This window comes from Phalangium opilio, unplaced genomic scaffold (genome assembly GCF_054372755.1).
Source record: "Phalangium opilio isolate 3A_F unplaced genomic scaffold, DU_Popi_V2 ptg000011l_1, whole genome shotgun sequence".
NCBI classification, from domain to species: domain Eukaryota; kingdom Metazoa; phylum Arthropoda; class Arachnida; order Opiliones; family Phalangiidae; genus Phalangium; species Phalangium opilio.
In genome coordinates this window covers 4150374-4174878 of record NW_028324147.1, presented here as the reverse complement: position 1 = coordinate 4174878, position 24505 = coordinate 4150374, and the positions used below count along the sequence as shown (strand labels likewise).

General features: G+C 33.7%; 1 protein-coding gene across 1 annotated transcript in view; it reads right to left on the bottom strand.

The window, feature by feature from the left end:
* The window catches only part of LOC149709963 (uncharacterized), a 176960-nt gene that overhangs the window by 147076 nt on the left and 5379 nt on the right, over positions 1–24505 (bottom strand). The window contains exons 2-3 of the mRNA XM_089858379.1: positions 8406–8465; positions 4143–4216 (exon numbers count right to left, since the gene is read on the bottom strand). Of these exons, the coding sequence (XP_089714505.1) occupies positions 4143–4216; positions 8406–8465 (134 nt within the window). The remainder of the gene's footprint in view (positions 1–4142; positions 4217–8405; positions 8466–24505) is intronic.

Sequence of the window (24505 nt, the reverse complement as noted above, 5' to 3'; positions counted from 1 at the left end):
TTTCAATATGCGACCATTTAAATGTCCGACCCCTCGATATTACGCAAGAAAACGATGAACGCACGTGCATTTAAGGATATAGAAAAAAATTATTATAAACTTTGTTGCAATAAATAAAAGCGACGACACAGCCACGGAACGGGTCACTCATTTTTCATAAAGTTCTAAGCACGTTTAGCGCCTTGGAAAATACTTAGAAAATTTCACGTGTAGGCCTATAACAACTGCGGTTTTATTTTAATATTAATTTAGACTTAATAACGCGTTCATATTTGTAATAATTTTCAAAAAGGCATGTGGAATTTCCGAATTTAGGATATATTGAGTTTATCAGGTTAAATCAAGCTCTATTTATTATTATCAAAATAGCATTAATATAAAATCCCTGGTAGTGTTGGAGTTGTATTTTTTCTTTGGGGGATGGTTATTTTTTTCTTTAAACTTAATTAAATTTAACTTAAAAGTTGATTACTGTAATTTAAATTAATTTATTTTAAAGTTGATTATTGTAATTTAAATTTATTTATTTCAAAGTTTATTATTATAATTTAAATTAATTTATTTTCAAGTTGATCATTGTTTTTCATAATTAGTTTGAAAATAATTAGTATCAAAAATTCATAATTTCAAGTTAAACATGTAATTAACTTAAAAATATGTTAATTTTTCACCAACACATGACACTAACTCACCAATGAAAATTTGAAGAAAAAAAAATCCAGAAATTCCCTAAGCTTTTTTTGCAAGTTTTACTTCAAACGTTAACCTTCCCCTTTTGCTAAAACTTATTAAATTATCAATTTTGGCAATCATTGCATTCCCTAGCCTTAATAAAATCAACCTGTACCCTTTTGACGTCATAGAAAAAGGCACTCACAAGCTGGTTCCCTCTAGAATAAGAAATCATCAGGTATATCTTCAGGTGGGCCCATCATCCCCGCGCTGTCTAATCTTTATTTTAGGCGGGAACTTAAGGTAGGTAAGGCGCGTGCAATTGCGGTTGGATCTTTTAATTAAAAGTGTGTCAGAAAAAGGCCAAAGCAAACAAGCGAGAGACGTAACGTTTGTAAAATGGTAAGGAGAATTTCTCTCTCTCTCTCGACTGCAGACATAACTTAAGCTATTTCTAGTCGAGTTTATTAGCGAGAGTTTCTTATCTTCGAGATTAAAGAAGAGAGAAGAGCGAAGTTCTTTTGCAAATGCCAAAATATCTCCGCGTCTGTAGCTTTTCCCTTTTTGAAGTATACAGGGTGTTTGTGAAAGGTCTATCAATAATGAAAGGGCGTATTTATTGGGCCATTTTGAGTCGAAAATGTTCTATGACATTTTGCCGTCCGAGCCACTGTTTTCAAGTTATGATTGGAGTAATTTACGGATGACCCCTTAAATTTAATTAAGAAATTGAAAGACAGCGCTAATTTAATGAAGGGGTCATCCCTAAAATATTCAAATCATAACTCGAAAACCGTGGCTCGGACGGCAAAATGTCATAGAACATTTTCGACTCAAAATGGCCCAATAAATACGCTCTTTCATTATTGATGAACTTTTCACAAACACCCTGTATGTTGTACTCATTATGAGAAATCCCGGGAAATATATTTCTTATAGTAAAACAATCAAATCAAATATTAAAATAATAATAATATTAAGCAGTGTAACCTCCCGTAGTAATTAAGGGCCTTCTGGGTTTCTACTCCAGGGGTGTAAGGTTACATAGAGGATTAACACCCAGTGTTACCTCTGACCTTTCCCGTACTATATAAGCGTCGACTGCTTATCCTATTAAGTCAGTCTTTCTTCACTACTAAGATGTAGTAGTTCGCTCGAGCGAAGGGCTTTGCCCTATTATTGGACTTCATCCTAATTAGTAATTATTATTTAATTCTTTAGTTGTAATAAATACAAGTCGGTATTTAATTATCATTTAGTAATTAATTTAGATTAATAAAAGTATGAATTAAACTAAGGAACCGTAGTAGTTATTCTTAGTTATAGCCAAGGCTTTTATGGCCACGTGGGGCGAGTTTAGTAATCTCGCAAGCGTGGTTACAGTAGTATCTTTTTGTTTTTCAAATTTAGCAAAAAAGTTGACCCCCAAAAAAGTGTATCCTTTCTAACAACCTCCTTCGGAGAAAAGGGTATAGTATATCTTTCTAAATTGAAAGCAAAACTCGTCTCGCACTTTAGAAACGATCGGAAATGGTGGATTGTATCAATTCAAGCGAAAAGTAAATCTTGTTTAAAGTAGAGACATCTAAAAGAAAAAAAGAAGGTGACAAAATGAAGAGCGATTTCCCATCCCGTGGAATAATAGAGAATTATACTGATAGGAGTGGAAGCTGCTCAAAAATAGGTGTAGTATCCGTTAGGAGGGATTCGATACTACTAGAAGTTCGGTTATCTCGCAAGTTTCTTATATAATTCTCTCTGTTTTAAGAAATCTTCCATTGGAAAAAAAATAAAGAGCGTACTCTCACTTCCATCGCATCCTGCCTTTTGGCTAGCCTATCGACAAAGGCTTAAGGGGGGGTTTTGCTCTTTCGATAGTTCTAGCATTTCGGATACAGTCTTTATTCTTTCTTTCAAAAGAATTGACATAGAACAGGATGACCTCAAAACGACGGAAGATGGGGTACCCATTTGGCACACGTGTAACTATGGATGGATTGGTCAGTTTCTAAGTACCCTATCCTATCCCTATCACCCTAGTTTCGTTGAACTTCAACTGAATCCCGCCGCTAGAGGGTAATGTAGAAAAGAATGAATGAAAAATAATAGTAGCATGGACGCTAACACCAACAAGGATAAAAAGAACTAATGAGAAAAAAGAGCGATTAGTTTTCTTCAATTCATCCCTTATTCTTAAGGTCCCTTCAGACGATAGAGTACAGTCTATCGTTATTGTCACTTGCCTCGTTAATTTCGTTACGGTACGTTCATTTCCCTGTTCAGACGCCAGAGCAGACGACTTAAAACGAGTTGCGTATATGGTGTGATTTTTTAACCTTGATAATAAAATAGCTGCTCATCCAAAATAACAAATACCGCGCCAAGAATCCTTAAGTTTTCCAAATATCGTCTGCTAATGCGTAAAGCTCACTCGATCACGTGTCAGTAAAGCACGATCGAGTTAGCTATATGGCTAAAGAAAAGGCGCTAACCAAGGTGGCGCCATCTCGATACTACAAGACGAAACTGAAAATTTTCAAAAGTAAACCAGCAAATCTTTTACGTTAAACCCGCGAATCTTTTACGTATAGTCGTTGTCACGTGTCTAACTATAAGCGAGAAAAGCGACTTCAACGACGTGATCGTACGATTTTAGAGCACAGTCTGAGTGGGCATTGAGTAAACCACTCTAGACTAGCTTGTAACGTGCCTTCTAGGCAGTTTTTCCTTCTATACTTGAGCCAATTGAGACTAAAAGGATTTTCGAGGAAAAATGAGGTTAAAATAGAGAATAAAGGTCGTTCGTTCGTTGTATGCTGCAGTGCTTTCTTCAAATATCTTTAAGAGGTATTTATAGATGTGATTCCTATTAAATCCATTAGTCCCAAGTTCAAGATTACCGTACGTGACCTCGGGATTCAAACAAAGCTACTTAGAGAGCATTATCTAGCAAAGATGGACGGTGCAAGTATACGGATCATGGATGTTTGTTCAGGGACACTTCGTTATAATTTTTTATTTTGAGTGGACAAACAAACTGCAAGCGTTTGATATCAATAACATCCGGGAACTTAGGGTTAATTTTTGGAAGTGGTTTAGTGGTTAAGTTCTTCTCAAGGTAAATGAGCCGTTAAGTCAGTTAAAAACTTCTATATTTTACCTTTATGGATAACCCCTTAGTAATCATCGTTTAATTGAATTTTAAAACTTAGTTTCTTAAAAAACAACCCAAAACTATTTAGTATTTAGTGTCTACATAGACAGGAAACTCTTCTCGGGTTTACACTCCCTTTAAATAGCCGGCAAAACACCGAGTAGTTTAACCAGTTTCCAATAACGTGGATCAAATTATATGGCGCCTGTTTGCACCGAATTTTGTCAAAGTCGTGTATAATTATGAGTTAAATGTCAAATCGAAAATAGGCCAAAAACAACCACAACAACAACAGGAAAACAAATCAAGTACTTACCCTTCTGAAAACATATCTGGCTGGTCCTTCGCCAAATGATATATTTCGACCACCAATATCTCGATTTTCACCCTCTATTAAAAAACAAAATTATAAAATTGTTAATAATCAGGTTTATAGTTAACAAAACTAAGCCTAAATTATACATATATATAGTTCGAAATAAAAATAAAATAGGCATAAGTAACATAGTATAAGTGTGACGGGATCTCCAACGTTAACTTGAAAACAGTAACCCGGGAGTCAAAATGTCATAGAAAATGTTTGACTCAAAATCTCCCATAGAACATCACCCTTAATTTATGCCAGACATATCAGAATCCCCCTATTGTCTCTATACCTCACCAGGGGTCACTACTACCACCAAGGTTATGACATATAAGTTAGCAGAAATCACGCCTGAATTATAACATAACGCATTTCATTAAGTGTCACACTAATTTTTGTTACATTACTTAGGATAATACGGATATATTTATCTTCATTTCTCAATCAAAACGATATAACCTTGATTATTAACTTGAAAATTACGATATTTTTAATCCATTTAAAAAAAAAAAAATAAATCGTGTAAGCAGCAGTTGGTTACACCTAATGGCGCCTTAAGAAAATATAAAAAATTAAAAGATTTAATATTAGGTTTGGAAATGTATATACTCAAAGAACCACACCCACGTGGTATAACAGCAAAGCCACGTTATTGTCCCATTGACTTTCATACAGCCAAAGGCAGGAAGCTGAGATTACACCGATTAAAATAATGGGTTCGAAAAATACCGGTGCACTAGAATAATAAATACCGGCCTACACCTTTCTTTAAGCAAAAAAAATGTTCTATAGTTGCAACGCTTTTGTGTTTTTTCCGTTGAAATTAGTACAGACAATTACGAAACAAATTGGGTCAATTTTAAATTCATTTATAATCATATTAATAGGGTATTTAAGAGCCAGTTCCTCCTATCTCCGGGAGTTGTCGACGGCGCCCTTCTCTCTATGTATCTCGAGAAAATGTTCATTAACTTAATTAACGTCCAACGCGACAAGAAGGCGGTTCATTTTCAGAGAGATGTTTTATTCTCTCCATGCATTGCAGGCGTTGCTCTGTTTTATTTCAAAGGGGACAGGCGCACATTTTTAAAGATGGATGTAGATTTATTCAAATCAATAGCCTTAACCCCATCTATCGGACATATTTCGAATTAGGAATGCATACAGCTACTAGGAACCAATGTGTAGCCATTTTCTCAACATATCAAGGCGTTTTATAGGGACACAGCAGTATGGAGGAAACCCCTCCTACCTTACGTCATACCCCCGCTTTCCCAATCAACTTTACTCCCCCACTAGCCTTCCACTTAATAAAATCCTCCACCATGTAGATGTAAAAGGGAGGAGCCTTCTTCAAGCCCAGCCTTTTTGCTGTTTCTCTACAGTTATAGAAAAAAAAATTAAAAATCACAGCATTTATCCATTTATGGCCGCCATTTCCTAAGATGTCCGCTTATTAATAAAAAAACAATGTTTCTACAAAAACTAATGTCCTTTGCCAAACGTTTTCCATTTCTTTACAATATTTCTTACTAAAATCGATTCATAACTTTTAGTGACATCTAATTGCTCCTCGGTTAAGCTTAGATAACTTATAATTAATAATTAACGCCAAAAATTAACGATAATACTGAAAGACTGAGTAAATATCCAAATATAGAATAAACTACATTAAATTAAATCAAAAGTCATGTATCCATTTAATAAACAGATGGCCTCAAAAGAGGTTTTCATAAATTCCATAAAATCAATGACGAGTGAGTGTTGGTGTTTGTTAACCCTGTCCCTGAAGAGAGGAAAACTTAAACTTGGAACACAAAAGAGTCTGAAATCCAAGTAGGCATAGAAACTTCCTCGTATGTCTACAAAACCAAAACTAATTTTTTGAAGGATTCCCAAAAAATAAAAAGAATTATCTTCCTATTGTATTTTTTAATCTATCCAAGAATGATCATCCCTTGAAAGATGCGGTGGGGCGCGAGAGAACCTTTTCTTGTACCAATTGTTTCCTTATAATAATTTTTGTAGGTAACTCGAGTCTTTATATACCAACGTTTAACCTTTAAATGTCGTCGAAGTCGAACGTTCTTCTTAGGAAATTGTTTAAGGCGGAATTAAGGCTGGATTAATTTGAAAAGTCAGCGCCTCGCTTTGGGTTCAAAAGAAGAGGAATTAAACCCATTAGTTTTGCGCCACGGATTTCGAACAAAAACGAAACAAAGCGTAAAAAAGTCGAGCGGCGGCCTCAAGATTTATTAATACAACGTTTCCGTTTTAGGAAAAAGCTTAATTACTATAATTACGCATAATTTAAACATTAAGCTTCAAATTAAGAATGCAATTAACGCGCGAGCTTTTGAATTAAACCGACATTTATTTATTTTTATTTTAAATTATGTTTTTTAAATTACTCGAAATTTTTTTAATCTCAAAGTGAGTAGTAATGGTAGAACCAGAGGGGCTAATCACTATCAGATTCTCTACACCGGATTACTGATTAGGGTTAATTATTTTTGCAATGCCAATTAATACCCTCTTCAGACGTATTGAATATAAGCCAAAGTTAATTTATAGATAAATGGTCTAGAGAACGACGCGAGAATTGAAGTACTACACTCGGATGGTGGTTAATTTTGCATGCAGGACTTACATCTAGGTCCTATTTAGTCTGCATTACTAAGCCCAAATTTGACAGCAGCGCCTCACCAGGCCTCCTGCGCTTTACCTCCTCGAATCTATGACCTACCTCATTCACTTCAAAATTACAAGCTCCAGTTTCTAAGTTACCAGAGAATAACAAACTTATAATATAGCATATCTTATGAACTTATGCTAAACTCCATTGGATAAAACTCATGAATGCAAGGTTAGAGAAATTAAACTTTTGAAAAACAACTCAATTATCAAACAACTCATTCAAAAATCATAGCTAAGCTATAACTGAGAATGGATTAACATAAAGATCACCTCTGATAAAAGGGAGAATCACTAGCGAGTGACCCATAGAAACTTCTGAAGCGAGTAGGTACGAATCCGGTACGAAGGAATACAAATATATATAAAAAACTCGAAAGTGATTTCTCTTCTCTTCAGAAGTGAATCAGACCATGAAGTCGATTGATTCTGATAAAATAATTCGTCCGTATCATGTACAACCAAAGCCGTATAGTAGTAGTACATTATTATATTGGCATATAGAATAGGGACTATGTAATTTGGACATAAACGGCCGGTGTTCTTCTATAGTTTAAAATTGAATTGAGATTCTTGAGTGGGTAGGTGCATGGAATGATGGAAAGTTCGCCGGATCGGATAGTTAAAAAAAAAAACAGTTATTTTCGATTTCGAATAAGCAAAAATTAAATTTCTACGTCTACCCCATATAATGGACAAATATCAACCAATAAGACAAGAGGGGAACGTTCAAAGGTTGCGCAACTTAAACTAGGCCTACAAAGAATATTTTGCAAAGAAATCTAGCTTCAATAACATCTAATTTAGCCTTCTGAAAAAATATCATATTTTGTAATTTCGGAATCTCAATAACTTAAAAACAAAACACATGGTAAAATGTCCGACACCTCTATAACAAAAAAAATTGTATTTGGGGCTTTCGCGCCATTTCCGTGATGATCCCGCTGCTATTCCCATTGAAAATGTCAAAAAAAATAATTTGGAAAAAAAAAAAAAACTCAAACCCAACAACTAAATTTCGAACTAAAACCGCAATATTTATAAAAGTATTTTTTTTTCTAAATCTTTAAAAATCGCGTGGGTGGACCCACGAATTCATTCTTGAATTCTTTTAAAGATACTACAACAAGTACTGGGTGATAATTAGAGTTAACTTGGCAACCTTCGAAAAGCTCCAGAAAAATACTTGAAAAATAAAGAAAAGGCTCCAACATGTCGAGGAGATTTGGTGTTGGTACATTTTTCTCTTTTTTCTTAAATGTATAAACGGTTTAATATTTTAGAGATAAAAATGCAGGTTTAAACCGGGGAGGTAGGCATACTAGTTTTAGTTGTCAAGCACTTAAAAATCACTTACAAGTTACGTACGAGCTAGGCGGGATATTTTGGAGTATTTAGCAAATATAACGTGGCCATGCATGCAGAAGTTAATGAGGATAGAAGTCATTAACTTCTGCCTGATAAGGTCTTATCGTAATCCAAGGTGATGTCGTAATAAAAGTATGGGTTTAATTAACTCACCATAACTTCGTTGGCGAAAATGAAAATGTACTTGTTTCTTGCGTCCAGCGAGGTCACCAGCTAAAAATAAACAAAAACACAAAAATGTTTTAAAAAAGAGGTCTTAATTTCTTTCAGTCAATATTATAATATCAAAAATTTATGAGATTCTAAAAGTCAGTAATTACCATTATTAAAAGTTAAAAGTAATTTTTGAACACATCTCTAATTAGACCCTATATTTAAATTCCCAAACCACTGAAATAAACTGAACTGAACTGAACCACGAGTTTAACTAGATAACCTAGAATAAAACAGGCTTAAGGAAGCCAGTGAAGGAATGCATGGGACACGATGTACAAGCTTTAAATGAAGATAGAATTAATGTCTCGGGCGCATATCCGTGTGTGGGTATTGTTTCTTTGGCTGAAGAATGTGTAATAATAGATGAGGATGGGGTCGATAAGAAAAACGTGTCGTTCCTACACGATAGAAGGACCCAAGGAATTTCATTTCTGACCGGTTTAACTGGCCTCTTCGCCACCCATCAGCTCGAATCGGGACAAGAATCTCTTCTAGAAGGTTACCATTACTAGGCCTATATCAACCCTCATCCCAAAATAATGTATGTATCATTGTGGTCACAATACTATGGGAACAAACGGGGTGATATATATTGGAATGGGTCGGCCGGCCGGGGTTTTGTGATTTGAGATTTTAGAATAGCGTGTGGGAAGGAAGAATTTCATGTTTAATATTGTGGCTTAATTTTTGTGAAATAAATCACTGGCTTAAGTATCCACGTTTCAATTGTTTTTCATATATTTTAACTTTTTAAAGTCATACTTTCAATTTTCAAACATTTTCTAAAATATCTTATTGTTTAATTTTCAATTCCCAAAAATTTTAATGTCCAAATTTGATTTTTCCAATTTTGTTTAAACATTTTAAGGTCCAAATTCTATTTCCCCAATTTTATTAAAACATTTTAAGGTCCAAATTAAATTTCCCCAATTTTATTAAAACATTTTAAGGTCCAAATTAAATTTCCCCAATTTTATTAAAACATTTTAGGGTCCAAATTCTATTTCCCTAAAATTTCCCAAACATTTTAAGGTCCAAATTCTGTTTCCCTAAAATTTCCCAAACATTTTAAGGTCCAAAGTTCATTTCCCTAAAATTTCCCATACATTTTAGGTTCCAATTTTCCACACAATAAAATTTTCCAAAACATTTTAGGGTCCTTAGAAAAATCAAATTATGTCGCAAGTTCGCAATCACTACTTGCATTTGTAATTTCAAATAGTTTGTATTACACACTATACCCCAAAGGCAAAATTTTACATTTAAATAAATTATTTTAAATCCGTTTACACCTATTACAGTATTGTATTATTTGATAGTTTTAGTAAAATAATGACGATAATAATGACTAAACTAACAGCTTATTTAGAAATGCCACAGCCTGCAGCATTTTTGATTGCTCATAATATCAGTTATTCGGAATTGAACAAAGAAAGAAATAGGTGATAACGAGACATAACCATTAACACATATTTTAACGAGGTAATATCGTTAAATTGTCCAGTTAAAAACATAAAAATTATATCCTTAAGCGGCGTTGCCTTTGTTTTCCCGTTTTATAAAAAAAAATTACCATTTCAAAAATATGTTAATTAAACTTAACGGCAAGACAAATTATTAAAAACCGAATAAGTTTTTCCTTTAAAACAATGCGTTATAATAATCACAATTGCGGTGTATATAGCGTTAAAATTGTCACGGTGTAATTAAATTTAAACTTTATTATTTAAAGGAAGTTAATCAGTCACTAGGTAATGGGCATTTAGGAAAAAAATAATAATTTTCACGTTTCCTCACACCTGACAAAAATATGAGTATTTTTTCCTTCAATTGTCAACTAACAAGAAAACAATAGAATGCGTAAGATTTAGGGGATTTTTTACTAACCGACAAAATTTCCGTATTTGGCGTGAAGAATGCGTACATATTATGAAATTAATTAGTTCCTCCATGAATGTTGAACGATATCTAAGGCTAACTTTAAATTATGATCTTATATATTTTTTGAAAGTGGTTTTTAGTATGTTCTTAATGCATAGTCACAATTGTTTAATTACCAAATTTCATTAATAAATCTACACCGCTAGGGGAAAGGTTCATTAGCAATGGTTTGGTTAAGTTCTTCTCAAGATAATTAGGACATTAACGTAATATTCTAGAATGGTAACAGTTAAAATTTATGAACAACCCATAATTAAGTATCGTTTAATTGAATTTAAAAAAATGTAAATAAAAAAATTGTTTATAAAAACAACATCATGATTGCGTACTAGGGGTTAACCCACAGACTATATAGTGTTTCTTGTCTACATAGACAGGAAACTCTTAAAACACCTTGGTAAAGCCGGAGAGCTTAGCTATAATTAGGTATAAATCATGATTAAAATAATTAAATCGAAACTCTTTAAAATTAAATACTGTAAAGACTTAATCACCAAAAACACCAACATTCATTGCATAATTAAATAAATTCACGGGCGAGATTTTAGCTTTTCCGGAATGTGAAATTAAAGACCCCCCCCCCTTTCCAACCAAATGTGTCTTTCTTTAATTATTGTGGCCACGAGATTCCCGATTCGAAATGCAATTAAAAAGTGGGTTAGTCCAATCAAACAACATCTCTCTCCCCCGAAATATCTCGCGTTACGCTTTAATTCAAATTGTTACGATTGAATAAGCAAAGACGGATATAAATTAAGATTAAGTCTCCGAAAAGAAAAAATGTTTCCCAATTATATATATATATTTTTTATTTCTTTATATTTAAATCCGGCATCGCATTAAGACAAATAAAATTAAAAGATATAAAAATGTATCAAGGTTGTATATTTTAGCCCAAATTATATACGTCGTTACCCTAATTATATATAGCGTAGTTTTAATTCTACCCCATTATTAAAACAATATATCGACTTCCGTATAGAGTTTACTTCAAAAGCTGAGTAAATAAATCTTTAAAGGTGATTTTTTATTTGATTTATCAATTGGTTACGGTTAAAATTAAACCTATCAAATATCAAATTTGTAATTTTAAAGGGATAATGTAGTGTTTAATTTCGTCTACAAAATATTTAAGTTTTAAATACACGAAAATGTAAAAATTGAACCTAATAAACCATTTCCTTAATCAACACCAGACAACTGAGCCATAGTTAACTAACTACACGCAGAGTTAGGCTAGCCAACTCGCACTGCCTCTAGTGGTGTTTCTTGGCACTAGGAAAATAACCCAAGGTGACCGTCACCTACCCGCCCCTGTGCTGTTTCCTTCTCTTCTAAAATTAATGGAATGGAATTGTATAAAAGTAATTAAGTTTAGTTTTTTTTTTTTTTAAATATTTCAGAATCTTTGACTCTGTGATGACGTTAAAACTGTGTCTCCATTTGGTATAAATCTTGGTATCTATACGCTATACTATCCCTTTAATAGAAAATGACAGCTAGTCCCCTGTACGATTCTCGAACAATAAAAGTGTATTATATTTTAGTCTGTTTGTTATGTAAAGTTTTATTTAGGGCGTCGGGGTTCAATATTGACCCGGGGCCCATAACTAATTTAAATCCAGGAAGGCTCCAAAGTGTCGCTGCTTCGTAAACTAATTATGTAATTATCAAAACCGCCTTATTGTCCAGTCGCGAGACCATGAGACCGTAAACGCGGTCTGGCTATAAAAAAAAAGAAAAAAAATGTGCGAGTTGCGCAATTTCATACTCTATTTAAAATTAGTAAATAGAAACCTACATCTGGCTTTCGTAATAATCACGGCTTAGTACGGAAAACTTTCGTGTACTGTAGAAAAAGGATTACTAAATAGTTCCAAGTATTTCATTAACCCGCATTTCAAAGAAGTGTCAACTATACAGGGTGTTTCTGATAGATCTGGCATAAATTAAGGTAAGGGGATGTTCTTTGGGAAATAAATTTTGAGTAGAAAATGTAACTTCCATCTATGGCATTTTGTTTACCACAAGGGACACTGTTTCAAATAGAGTTATGATTTGATTTGAGTGTTTTAGGGATGACCCCTTAATTAATTAAATTAGAAATCAATGTCTTAATCAGTTTCATAATTAAGTTAAAGGGGTCATCCGTAAAATACTATGTACAATCCAAACTCGATTTGAAACAGTGTCCCTTGTGGCAAAATGTCATAACATGCAAATTAAAAATAAACAAAACCCTTAATTGGAGATGTTGTTAATTTTATATTTTGATAAAGTAAAAATTATTCTCGGGGTATTTAAGTATCCCATTAACGTAAGCAACCCTTAATCGACCAGTGAACCCTCCTTAACAGAAAGTAAGGGGTGTGTGTGGTAATATTACGTTCAAACTTGAACAAGTAAAGAAAAAAATAAAATTACCCTTTCTCTATTGAGTACCAACCCAATCAACCAACAAACCCGGAAAATAAGGTTCGTAATACACGGCCGTGATGGCTAAAATTTTGTGGCCAAAAAACTACCCAATTTAAAGGTCAACTATGAACCCTACGAGGGGCCAGTCACTTGGTGTAATTGGTGAAATGGACTGTGCCATGGAGGAAGTATAGGAGACGAAAAGAGGATGCTCTTTTTCTCTAGCCATCCGACAGCTTTCCCACCCACAATTGGCAGAGCATCCTGGTAAACCTCTGAGGAAACTTGAAAGCTCGTTTGTCACGTGACTACACTTGGCAGGCTGCCAACGATACATTTCCAACCCACCCCATTTTTCCCCCGCTACGTGAGATCGGTAACAAAAGTCAGTCATGTCCTTAATTTCTTCTCCATTCTATTTTCCTCCATGACTGTCCTAAAATTACTCAACGTGTACAGGCGACTCAGAGTGATTAGCCCCTCGCTATGAACTAAAAGTTAAAACCATATAGACACTCCTAGATACAGCAACAATTTTTGCCCATGAAAGTCGAGGAGTTTTTTTTTTTTTTGAACTTTTAACAAACTTATTTCAAACTATCTTCCTTTGGCTTTAGAACTGCGATTACGGTTCTGAACTCCTCTCTCCGAGTTGTAAGGGGGGCATGGTATTTGTGGAATTAGATTTTAAACAAAATTTCGTGACCTTTCGCAAGGTGTTCAATCATGATTTTCTTTTACTGTATATACGCTTAAAGCAGCTGTCTACTTAGCATCTACATACTTAATATAAGAAGAACCTTTCAACTCAAATAAAAAATGAAAAAGGTCCGCGTGGCAAAAAAGAGAAACTGGCTTTGATCGTACATTACGTTTCCGTAAACAAGACACGGACCACGATGTAATATTATGCAAATTTGTTTCAGAATAAAAAAAAATAATGAAAGGTTGGGGGTCGATAAGATAAAAACATGGTGTAAATTAAACCTTAAACACAAATTTTTATTTATTACTATTCAAGCATGGTATTTATTTAATAGTGCAGTTTTGGGCTGCGTTCAGTAACACTCATCAGGAAAAACATCGATGTTTGGGAAAATGAAATCGGTGTTCTTTTGACGTCATGATGACGTTGCAGTTGTTGAACGGCACAATTTTGTGTAATCGATGCTTTTCAAAATGGCGACGATATTATGATAACGTTACTGCAGAGGCTTAAATAATAAATCCGAAATATTTACAAAGATATTGTAGTTCAATTTATCAATTAAATCAAAATTCTGTCAGAATCCATTTTTTACCGAAATAATATATTGCTTTTTAGTATTATTATCGATAAGGATAATATTTGTCAATTCTACATTATTTTAATTGTCGCGGTGCAAAATGACGAAATTTACGTCATGAATCCGATGCTCATCAAAAAAACCTCCTCTCACAGCCGATTTTTCTGATGGGCATCCGATGAGCATCATGACGTCACGCCCAAAGACGCGAAAAACCGTTCAGTAAGACATCGATGTCATCTTTTAGTCATCGATGTTTTTGATGCCGGTTACTGAACGCAGCCTTAGTTTTTATTAAAAAGATTAAAATTATTTTATCATTAAAATCGGGAATGCATTAAGCTACTAGGAATAATGTGTAGCTATTTTCACTCAACGTATCTAGGCCAAATTTGTGCTTAGAGAGCTAGCCTAATCATTGTGTAATAAGTTATCTAGTTTATTAGGGAGAAGGTATAAATTTGCCACATTTCCAGCTTTATCTCCTGTCCAAACTTATAGTAGGTCCGGAGTTAATCCCCGCCTCTAAATTACACCCAGCATCTCATTGGTTCTTGAAAACTCACGTCAACGGGACGCGAATGACGAAAATTACAGTCATATTTTCCGACTGAGGAGAGGGGAAATAGCCCGGCCTCCTTTAACGTCCCCCCTTGTATTTTGAAAGGGGAACTGGGACTATGGCGCGCGAATACTTAGGCATCTTATACTTTCTCCCTAATAAACTAGATATCACTTCTTGGTATAACGAATTTTACCAAAGCGAATATTCTTTCTCCTAACCAATGAAACTACAGTTAGAAAGACATCAGAATTATTAATAGGCGTGACGTATAGTAATTTCTCAAGCCCGGCCCACAAAACCCGCATAGAAATTAATAAGGGATTTATATATCGAGACATAATTATTCCAATTAACTGTATACATTCCTAATTCCTGATATTTGGTATTAGTAATTAAGGATACGGTACCCGAGGGGCTAATAACTCCTAAAATAACGGCATATTTACGTAACTCATTATGAGAAAGTTATGCAAGTTTTCACATGGGAGGAGCTGTTAAGAAAAATAATCTCGTCAATCCACGGAAGCCGACGAAATATTCGATAAGCTATAATTATTATAATTGTTAATTAATTCCCAGACTAAATTAACTCGTTTAGAATATCAACGTCGTTCGCTTTCCCCAATCAAGCCCGCAGAAAACTTGAATTCCTCAATAGATTCTCTACTATAGATAACGAGAAAGCGATTTCTATGGTACATACCGGTTATAGACTAATTTAAGAGTTCTCCATTTTTTATTTTGTAAATTTTTTTAGAGGCCAGGTCATACGGTACACACTCTTAGAAGTTTCCTTAGAGCAATACGTTCTCATGGCAATTAAGTAACAGTACATTTTATAGCTTTAATTATAAGTCTAATTTTGAAATAACTGTTGAAAGGGTTCCAGATCACGGAAATCATAATCATTCGAGGCATGGTGTGCGCATGCTCAAAAATGAAACGCAGTTCAGTCCCAATTAAGACTTCGTACGGGTGACCTTTCACCTCAAATATCTCAGGCCACATATCGAATTTTTAAAATCGAACACAAAAAAATTATAATATGTATATAATTATCCAAATCGGTCAAGTCATCGCTTCATAAATAGCCTTACGACAATTTACATTCGACCCCTGACCCCTGATCCTTCCATTTCAAACCTGATAATACTTAATTACTTAATTTAATGACAGAAATATCTAGGATTTAAATTTAAACATATTTAAGTAAGCGGACAGTTGAGTAAATTTCCTTCGGATTTAGTTTACCTAATCTAATCTTGTTCTAACATACGCCATTGGAAAAATTTTCCTGGTTTTAAAATTGAAAGTGTATTTTTGGTAACAAGTTCAACGATTCCCAAATAAATCTACCTTGACTTTAAAAACCAAAAAAACGTTAGTTAAAGAGAACTTTTAAAAACTATTCCTCACGTATCTAACTTAAATAGATAAGGAAGGTCAAAAAACCATCGGGTAATCTCACTTAATCTATAATAGAAAAGTTTTATTTCCTAAGAAATTCCTTTTCGCCACTTTTTTCCAGTTCTAGATGAAGATATCGCGCGTGGAATTATTGCGCGCCTTTTTTTACCCGGGTTTTCGCCCTTTCCTGCATGGGCTTGGAATTTGGTGGATTACATACAAAAACAAACCTTATTTTATGGATGATCCCTGAATTAAATAAGCATTGTATTTCAATTTCTTACTTTTATTTAAGGGGTCATCCATAAAGCACAATTGTTAAGGGTTACCCTTGTTTCAAAATGCCATACAAGTTACATTTTCGACTCAAAAATGCTCATAGTACTTCGGATCTATAATTACCCATTTTGTTATACCCTGTATATAAGAAAGTTCCCGGGTTTTCTTAAGTACTTGATTAAATTTTAAATTGTCACGTTTTAATGGCAGAAAACGTGAAGTTCATATTTATTTTACTTTCAAAGGATTCCCTTTTCTTTCTAATAGTTTTATAATGAATTAAAGTAAAGGGTAAACTTGAGTAAACTTCGAAAGGTGTTTTCTTACACCTGCTCGAAAAGAGATGTAATGAAAATTTATGTACTAAGAAAAATGCATTCTAAATTTTTAATATTGTTTTATAGCTTAAATTTTCTTTCTTTTTAAAAAATTTCGCTTTGTATGGATTCATGGATACTTTAACAAAATGTTAGAGATCAAGTGAACTCTTAAATCTTTAATTAATTAAAATCATTGGAATTTAATTTCATTGTTTCACTGTGAATGGATGGGACAAATATTTGGTATAGACTAGTGGCATCCCACGTTATTTGTCCATTGGTCTTAATACAGTCAAAGCTGGGAAACTGCCATTACTCTATTTAAAAAACAAATTTAACCTGAATAAAATGTGTTTCTTGATATTTGACAATAATAGCTACGAAAATAAATAAAATCATTATTGGTTGCCTCTCTAATTAATAATAATATGACTTGATTCCTTTTCCATATAAAATTTGCTAATTAGCATAAAATATTCAATAAAACATATCACATAAATCCTTCACTACGCCAAAAAAAAAAACCAGTTCAAGAAACAAAAAATTCTAAATTAATATAAAATACAAATACAACTTTAAAACTATAATAAATTCCTTAAAATCAATTTAATCGTTAAAGTTAAAGAAACAAACGGTAAAAGAAAGAAAGACACCATCCCATTTTAAATACCAATCCTGCTTAACCACTTCGAAGCCAGAAAAAAAAAATTACTTATAACATAACGAGTCTTTAAACGATGTTTGAATTATAAATGAGGTTCTAAATTCCGTAATAATTTTTAAGCTAGTTGCAAAGAGAGGACTCAGAGGAGAAAAGGGCTCAAGGGGACGATACTGTTAATTCGACACAAACTAGTAGAGGACCAGTAGAAGTTTTTAAAAGCGAGCCCTTATTCATTGCCGAAGTTTCGTTTTAATACAATAATAAGTAACCGCCGCTGCAGCTACGGGTTGACGACCTTCTCAAAAGTGCCATTAATAAAAAGGCTTACGTTAAAGTAAAAAATGCAATAGCCCCTCGTCTTTATTTATATCCGGCAGACACTTTTGCTTTATTTCGGAAGAGCCCTTTTGATGATGCTTATGATGAGTACTATGAATTAATTCGTGTTACCCCTTAATGTTGTCTTTCATTTCAGTACAGCAATGAGAGGAAGGCAATTTAGTTTGCAATAGACCAATACGAAAATTACATTCAGAGGAACAAAATTCCAGGGGCACATCTCTGTATCTATATAAATCAAAGTCCTGACTGACTGACTGATAATCGACGCCCAGCCCAAACCGCTTGCCCTAGAAGGCTGAAAATTTGCAGGAACGTTATTCATAAGTAGTAGGCGCGTACTAAGAAAGATTTTTCCAATCCGCCGCCATCTTAATAAATGGTGTCCAGAAATGTTAAAAATCTTCTCTATGCAACAAAGTGCGCGCGTTTCAAACGATTTCACAAATATTCAGTACACTGGTTTCCTTTAACCTATAGACGGGCTGAATGGTCTTTCGGGTTCGATTTTAAATGGCAGCCAAAAATTTAAAAACCTTCTTTATGGACTAATGTCCGCATGAAAATTAATAAAAAAATGTCCCGACGGGCTGACGGGCAACGCCGAGGGTAACAGCTAGTAATAAATAATTTTCCACCCCCTCGTTTTTGCATCGAAATTCGAAAATGTCTATTGGTAACTAAGTATAGCAATTTCAAACGAATATTCACATTGAAAATTAAATAAATTCTCTTTTTATTCTATAAGAAAACGGGTGTTGTTTTTATTCGCGTCTTCCCATGAAGATTAAATTTAATCGTCTTGAGAATGGATGAGATTTCGCGTCGTCATTATGAAAAAGGGTGTTTTTTGAATATTTCTTTCTAAGTTCACTCTCGCCCGTCCCGGGATTGTGTCAAATTGATTACCCTCAACACTACCGTCCAACACCACAAGATAATGGCGGCTTACTTCGCCCAAAATAAATAATTGGTGGACCTTCTTTCTCATTCAGTGTAGGGAGTTGGCACTCAACGTTACTTCCTTGTAAAGACGAATACAGTCAAAGGTAGGGTAGTGCCATCGGTTTTTTACTAATTTGTTTTTTCTAACAAATTTCTTTTATTAAGCTAATGGTGCAAAGCTTAAAGGATATCATTAAAAATGTCCGTGGATTGCCAACAGGTGCGAGTCCGGAATTATCTCTACACGAACCCTAATTTCGTACTTAGTAATTTTTCACGCGGCGTTATATGAATGTTTTACGTAATTAGCATAAAAAAAGATAAAAATAAAATAAGTGAAAGTGTTATGTATAATTTTGAATATAAGAAAGAATGTGATTATTAAAAACTGGAAAGCAAATTATTATTTCTCTAAATATGCCCGCACGATGGCTCGTAATATGAAGATATTACTAACTTAATTGTTTTTTCGATCTTTGCTGATTAGTTTTAATTTGTAATTTTATTTGATCAAAATTTAAGAATGTTGTGGCTAAATATTGAACTTTTAGCACCCATTTTCAAAAAAAAAAAAACAAAAAAACCTGACATTTCACAACCATTTTCAAAAATAAAAACCTGACATTTCAAAACCATTTTCAAAAAAAACCCAGACATTTCACACCCATTTAAAAAAAACCCGATATTTCACACCGATTTTCAAATAAAAACCGGACATTTCACATGCCCATTTTCAAAAACCCCTCACTTTTCACATGCCCATGTATAAAAAATCCCTATCATTTCCAGACTTCCCATGCACAGTAGCAACCCAAAGACAAATTAAACTAAATTAAAATTAACCCAAAAGTTTTCCTATAGCCAGTTCCATAAAAATCTAAAAATACAAAACACATTCTAAGGCGTTAATGAGAAATTTTATTTCTTTTAATATTATTTATTATTTCATTCCCAAGTTCTATTCTAAAACACCCACTTTTCATTATTTTCATTATATACATCTTTAGAAGAAAGAAAAAAAAAGAAGAAAAAATGCATCATTTAGAGTTCAACGTCTTTAAATTCTCTATTGAAATCTTTGAAGTTTCAACGTTTAATATAATTTTTTTCATTTCTTCTCGTCAATGAATTGAAAGAGCCCGTTGGCGTCTTTAGCTTGAACGGGTAAAAGTTCGATTACGTAGTCATTGATGGTGGCCTGGAGGGCTTGGAAAATCTATTTTTAAAAATTCCCCCGCGCGGTGATATCTTATTCAACCGAATCACCCTCACAAACTATAAAGTATGAAGTATAAACCATTGCGTGCATGCATCAAATTGAGATTTATGTTTTTTGACAATAAACGTTCTTCATCATTGTGAATTAATTTTACTTTTTGTTCCGGGAAAGGAAAGGGTGAAGTTAATAATAGATTTCTACAGGTAAACATGTTTATTTCGCGTAGTTGTATAACTTGTATAAAGTGGTATTGAAAGGGGGAGGAGCTACACGGGGACGTGACGTCAATATTGGTATTCTTAATTCTTAGTCTGGGAAAACTTATTTTTACTGGAAATCACCGTGCAGGCGACGAAAGAAATAAGTATACAAAACTGCAGACCAATGAAATTGAAATTCCTTTGATGTCACTAGTAGTTATCAATTATCATCTTTAATTAGTAATTACAGATAATTAACGAATAATTGAACAACGCTTAAGAGTTAGCAAAATTTAATGACTCTTAATTAAAGCGTTAAATCTCACCCTTAATGTTAATTATTTAATTTTGTATTATTTACCTACAATTATTCATTAGATAATATTTGCAAACCGAATATCAAATGTCGTTTTGCTTATTTCGAAATGTACACTCTTAGAGTTTAAGTTTCATAGGTCTGAGGTTTAACATACCGATTTCTTCCGTCGTCAGTACGGCAGTTTCCACAAAGTACTACCTAGATTCAGAAACCAATAATAATAATCTGGTTTTTCCACAATATTCCATGATAAAAGGCAATCTCCAAGGATATTTTCTTGACCTGTATCAACCCTGGGTTTGTGTACAAAAGATAGAGATCTAATAAAATTATTAGATTAAGGCGTATAATTTTATTTATTTGAAAATCCTCATATAATTAATCACATTTATAATTTGACCCTCTTTATCATGTAAGCAAAGACTTCAAACTAAAAATTAAAATTAAAATAATTCACGATCTACCGCGACGAAAGATAAATTTAATAAAATTACACAAATACCGTATGTAACAAACCCAAACCCTATTCGTGACCGGTTGTTTTTAAAATTTCGGGTGTGGTCATTACTGCAAATTCATTGATAAAGAAAAAATTATTCATATTTTTTTTTTTTTTTTCAAACTTACAAAGCTAGTCTCCGTAATTATTTTATTAAAATATATTTACAAGGTCAGACTGTTTTATTTTTTAATATTTTTTTAATTTTAATATAAAAGTCGTAACGGATGTCCGCGAAAGAATTTGGAGGACGACATGATTGTAAAATGGCTGTGTAACAAAGGTAGAAGGAAAGGAATGTATTAGGGAAAATCATTCCGTTTATATTCAATATTATCTAGGCCTATAATAATACGAATAAGAAAAAAAATTAAAATGAATTCCAATATTATCATCGTTTAAATCTTTTCTCCCAGACCTAGCGAGCTCAAGAAACAATAGAGATATTTCTATTGTTTGATTTTGACAAAGATCGCTTTAAAAAAAGGTATAACTGAAGTTTTCAGGGTTGGGTGTTTATATTAAAGGACGCAGTGTTGATTGTCAGTACATTTTTGTTACCGCCAAGATGGCGGCGTGTTTAATCGCATTCTGACTGACTTATAATCAACGCCAGGCCCAAACTGCTTTACCTAGAAGGGTGAAATTTTGCAGGGACGTTACTCTGAAGTAGTAGACACGCACTAAGAAAGATTTTTATAATCCGTCGCCATCTTGAAAAATGGCAGACAGAAATGTAAATAAACATTCTTTATGGGATAACGTCGGCGACTTCGAAGCGACTTCACTAATATTTAGTATAATCGTTCCCTAGAACCTATAGAGTGATTTTAAGGCTTTCGGGCTTCGATTTGCCGCCATATTTGAAAATGGCGGCCAAATAAACTAAAGTAATAAAAATATCCCGACAAGATGACGGACAATGCCTTTCCTAAAATAGTACTAAATATTAATAAAATTTGTTGAAAGGGTTACGGATTATATTTCAAATAGAAGATTTTTTGATACATTTCTGTCCGCCATTTTTCAAAATGGCCCCAAATTAAAAAAATAATCTTCCTCAGCGAGTAACATCTGAAAAACTAGTTATACAGGGTTCATACGACTTTTGGAAAACCAATTTCCCTGATATTTCCAGGTTTTTCCCCATATACTTCCCTGAATTTTCCAGGTTTTTCCCGTTAACGGAGAAGGGGGCAAATAGGGCTATAACATACTCTAAGGGCATCCGCCTATCTCCAATATAACGAGAGTTACGAGCCTCCAAAGTATAGTGTAATGTTAATCCTATGGAGGGGATGTTCACGAATATTTTCCGTTCATTACTCGGCCCCTGCTTGTCGTAGCCGTAAGGCTTTAGTATGGTTGGATGGGGGATAAATAGGGCTATAACATACTCTAAGGGCATCCCGCTATCTCTAGTAGAACCAGAGTTATGAGCCTCCAAAGTATAGTGCAATGTTAATCCTATGGAGGGGATGTTCACGAACATTTTCCTTAATTACTCGGCCCCTGTTTGTCGTAGCCGTAAGGTTTTAGTATGGTTGGATGGGGGATAAATTGGACTATAACATACTCAAAGGACATCACCCTATCTCTAATGTAACGAGAGTTATGAGCCTCCAAAGTTTTGTGTAATGTTAATCCTATGGAGAGGATGTTTATGAACATTTTCCTTAATTACTCAGCCCCTGTTTGTCGTAGCCGTAAGGTTTTAGTATGGTTGGATGGGGGATAAATTGGACTATAACATACTCAAAGGACATCCCCCTATCTCTAATATAACGAGAGTTATGAGCCTCCAAAGTATAGTGTAATGTTAATCCTATGGAGAGGATGTTTACAAACATTTTGCTTCATTACTCGGCCCCTGTTTGACACAAATTTCCCTGATTTCCCTGAATTTTACTAAAAATACGAAATTTCCCTGATGTTTTTCTCAACTATTTATTTCCCTGATTTTTCCAGGTTTTCCCGGTTTTCCAGGTTTGTATGAACCCTGTTATATTTTTCAAAAAATAAAGCGGTTTGGGAAGCGTGCATTAATAATCAATCAGTCTGCCCTATTTTGACTACAAAATCTGTCATACGACAATCAAGAACCAAAAATAATCCAACACTGACCACGATTCCACGAATACCTCAAAAATCCTAAAACTATTTTCGTCGGTGAAAGGCAAAAAAAAAACCCGTCATAACCCATCACTGCCAAGGATACTACTTTTAAATAATAACCCTTTTAATACACCGATTGCTCCGAATGACTATATTATATATCCCCTTGGGGTTACATTAAACAGGGTAAAACGCGTGTAAAAAAAATTAAAATTAAACCACAAAAATTAATATCATTAGCATAATATAATTCAAATCAGCCTGGAGCATTACATTACCAAGCGTAAGATATATTATGTTAATTTACACGTGACGTAACTCTCGTGCCAGGATATAACAGAATCTCGCGCATGCGCGCGCAAAACAACACGCACGAGTTGGAATTCGAATAACGAATGAAATACATCATTTAATCTAGAATTGCGGATCTTTTAACAAAACATTAAAAACAGACGCCTAATTTCGCCTTGGTAGCTAGCTTAATGATCAAAGCATAACTAAAAGAGTGCTTACTGTAATAATAACGTATCATTCCGCCCCTCCCCCCTTCTCGTGTAATATATAGGCCGATATAATAACACCCGCTATAAAGTCATTGAGGTAAATGTGAAATAAAAAATATTTTCTCTCTCTCTTTTCTAAAAATTCCGGTATATTAATGATTTTAATCCATCTTTGTCCCGTGGGCTATTAGAGAGGGGGCTTACATCTTTTATAGTCTCAATTTTATAATAAGTGTTCTATTTTCGACTTATATATTATATATTTTGCAGTTTGCGAGGGGTAGGGTACTTTACAATAATTATAGCTGGTACACTTTGGTGTGGCTAGAAAGCAACGCCATATCTTCAAAATAAGATTTAAATGTGCTACCTCTCGAGATTATCGATTGAGGATTTTCATCTTAACAGAACAGAACAGAAAGATGAGGCGTTGTTTGGAATAAATTACAGCTAATTTTGGGGTTTGGCTTCATTTCAAAATAATAAAATAAAAATAATAACTTCAAAATCGTTTTTAAGTTAACGGGTCAAGAAAATTATTGAGCTAAATATTTATTTATTTTTTCTTGTTCTAAGTTTGGTTTAAAAGTGGGCGAAACGATTTTAAATAAATTTATTTTATTTTTTTACGAAGGCAAGTTTATCAGATCAGAAGTAATATTATAAAATTAAAAATAAAAATAAAAATAAAGGTTTTTATCATTTCATAAGTTTATAATTATAAGTGTGAAGTCTCAATTTTATAGGCCCTATTCAACTTTAAGGGGGGGGGGTCGTAGTATCGTCTGCTATATATCGTTCAAGACGAAATATTGTGACGTAGGTCATAGATTCTCGTAAAGAGACGCCTGGTAAGGCGCTGTCAAAGGCTTAGTACAAACTAAATTAGAAGATGGACTGCAAAACCAAGTGTAGTAAATTCTCTCGTCGTTCTCAAACTAGCTCTCAGTAATTTAGGTCTTACCGACTTACCAATACTACAGTCGTACTTATGGGGGCAGATATATTATAAACTTAT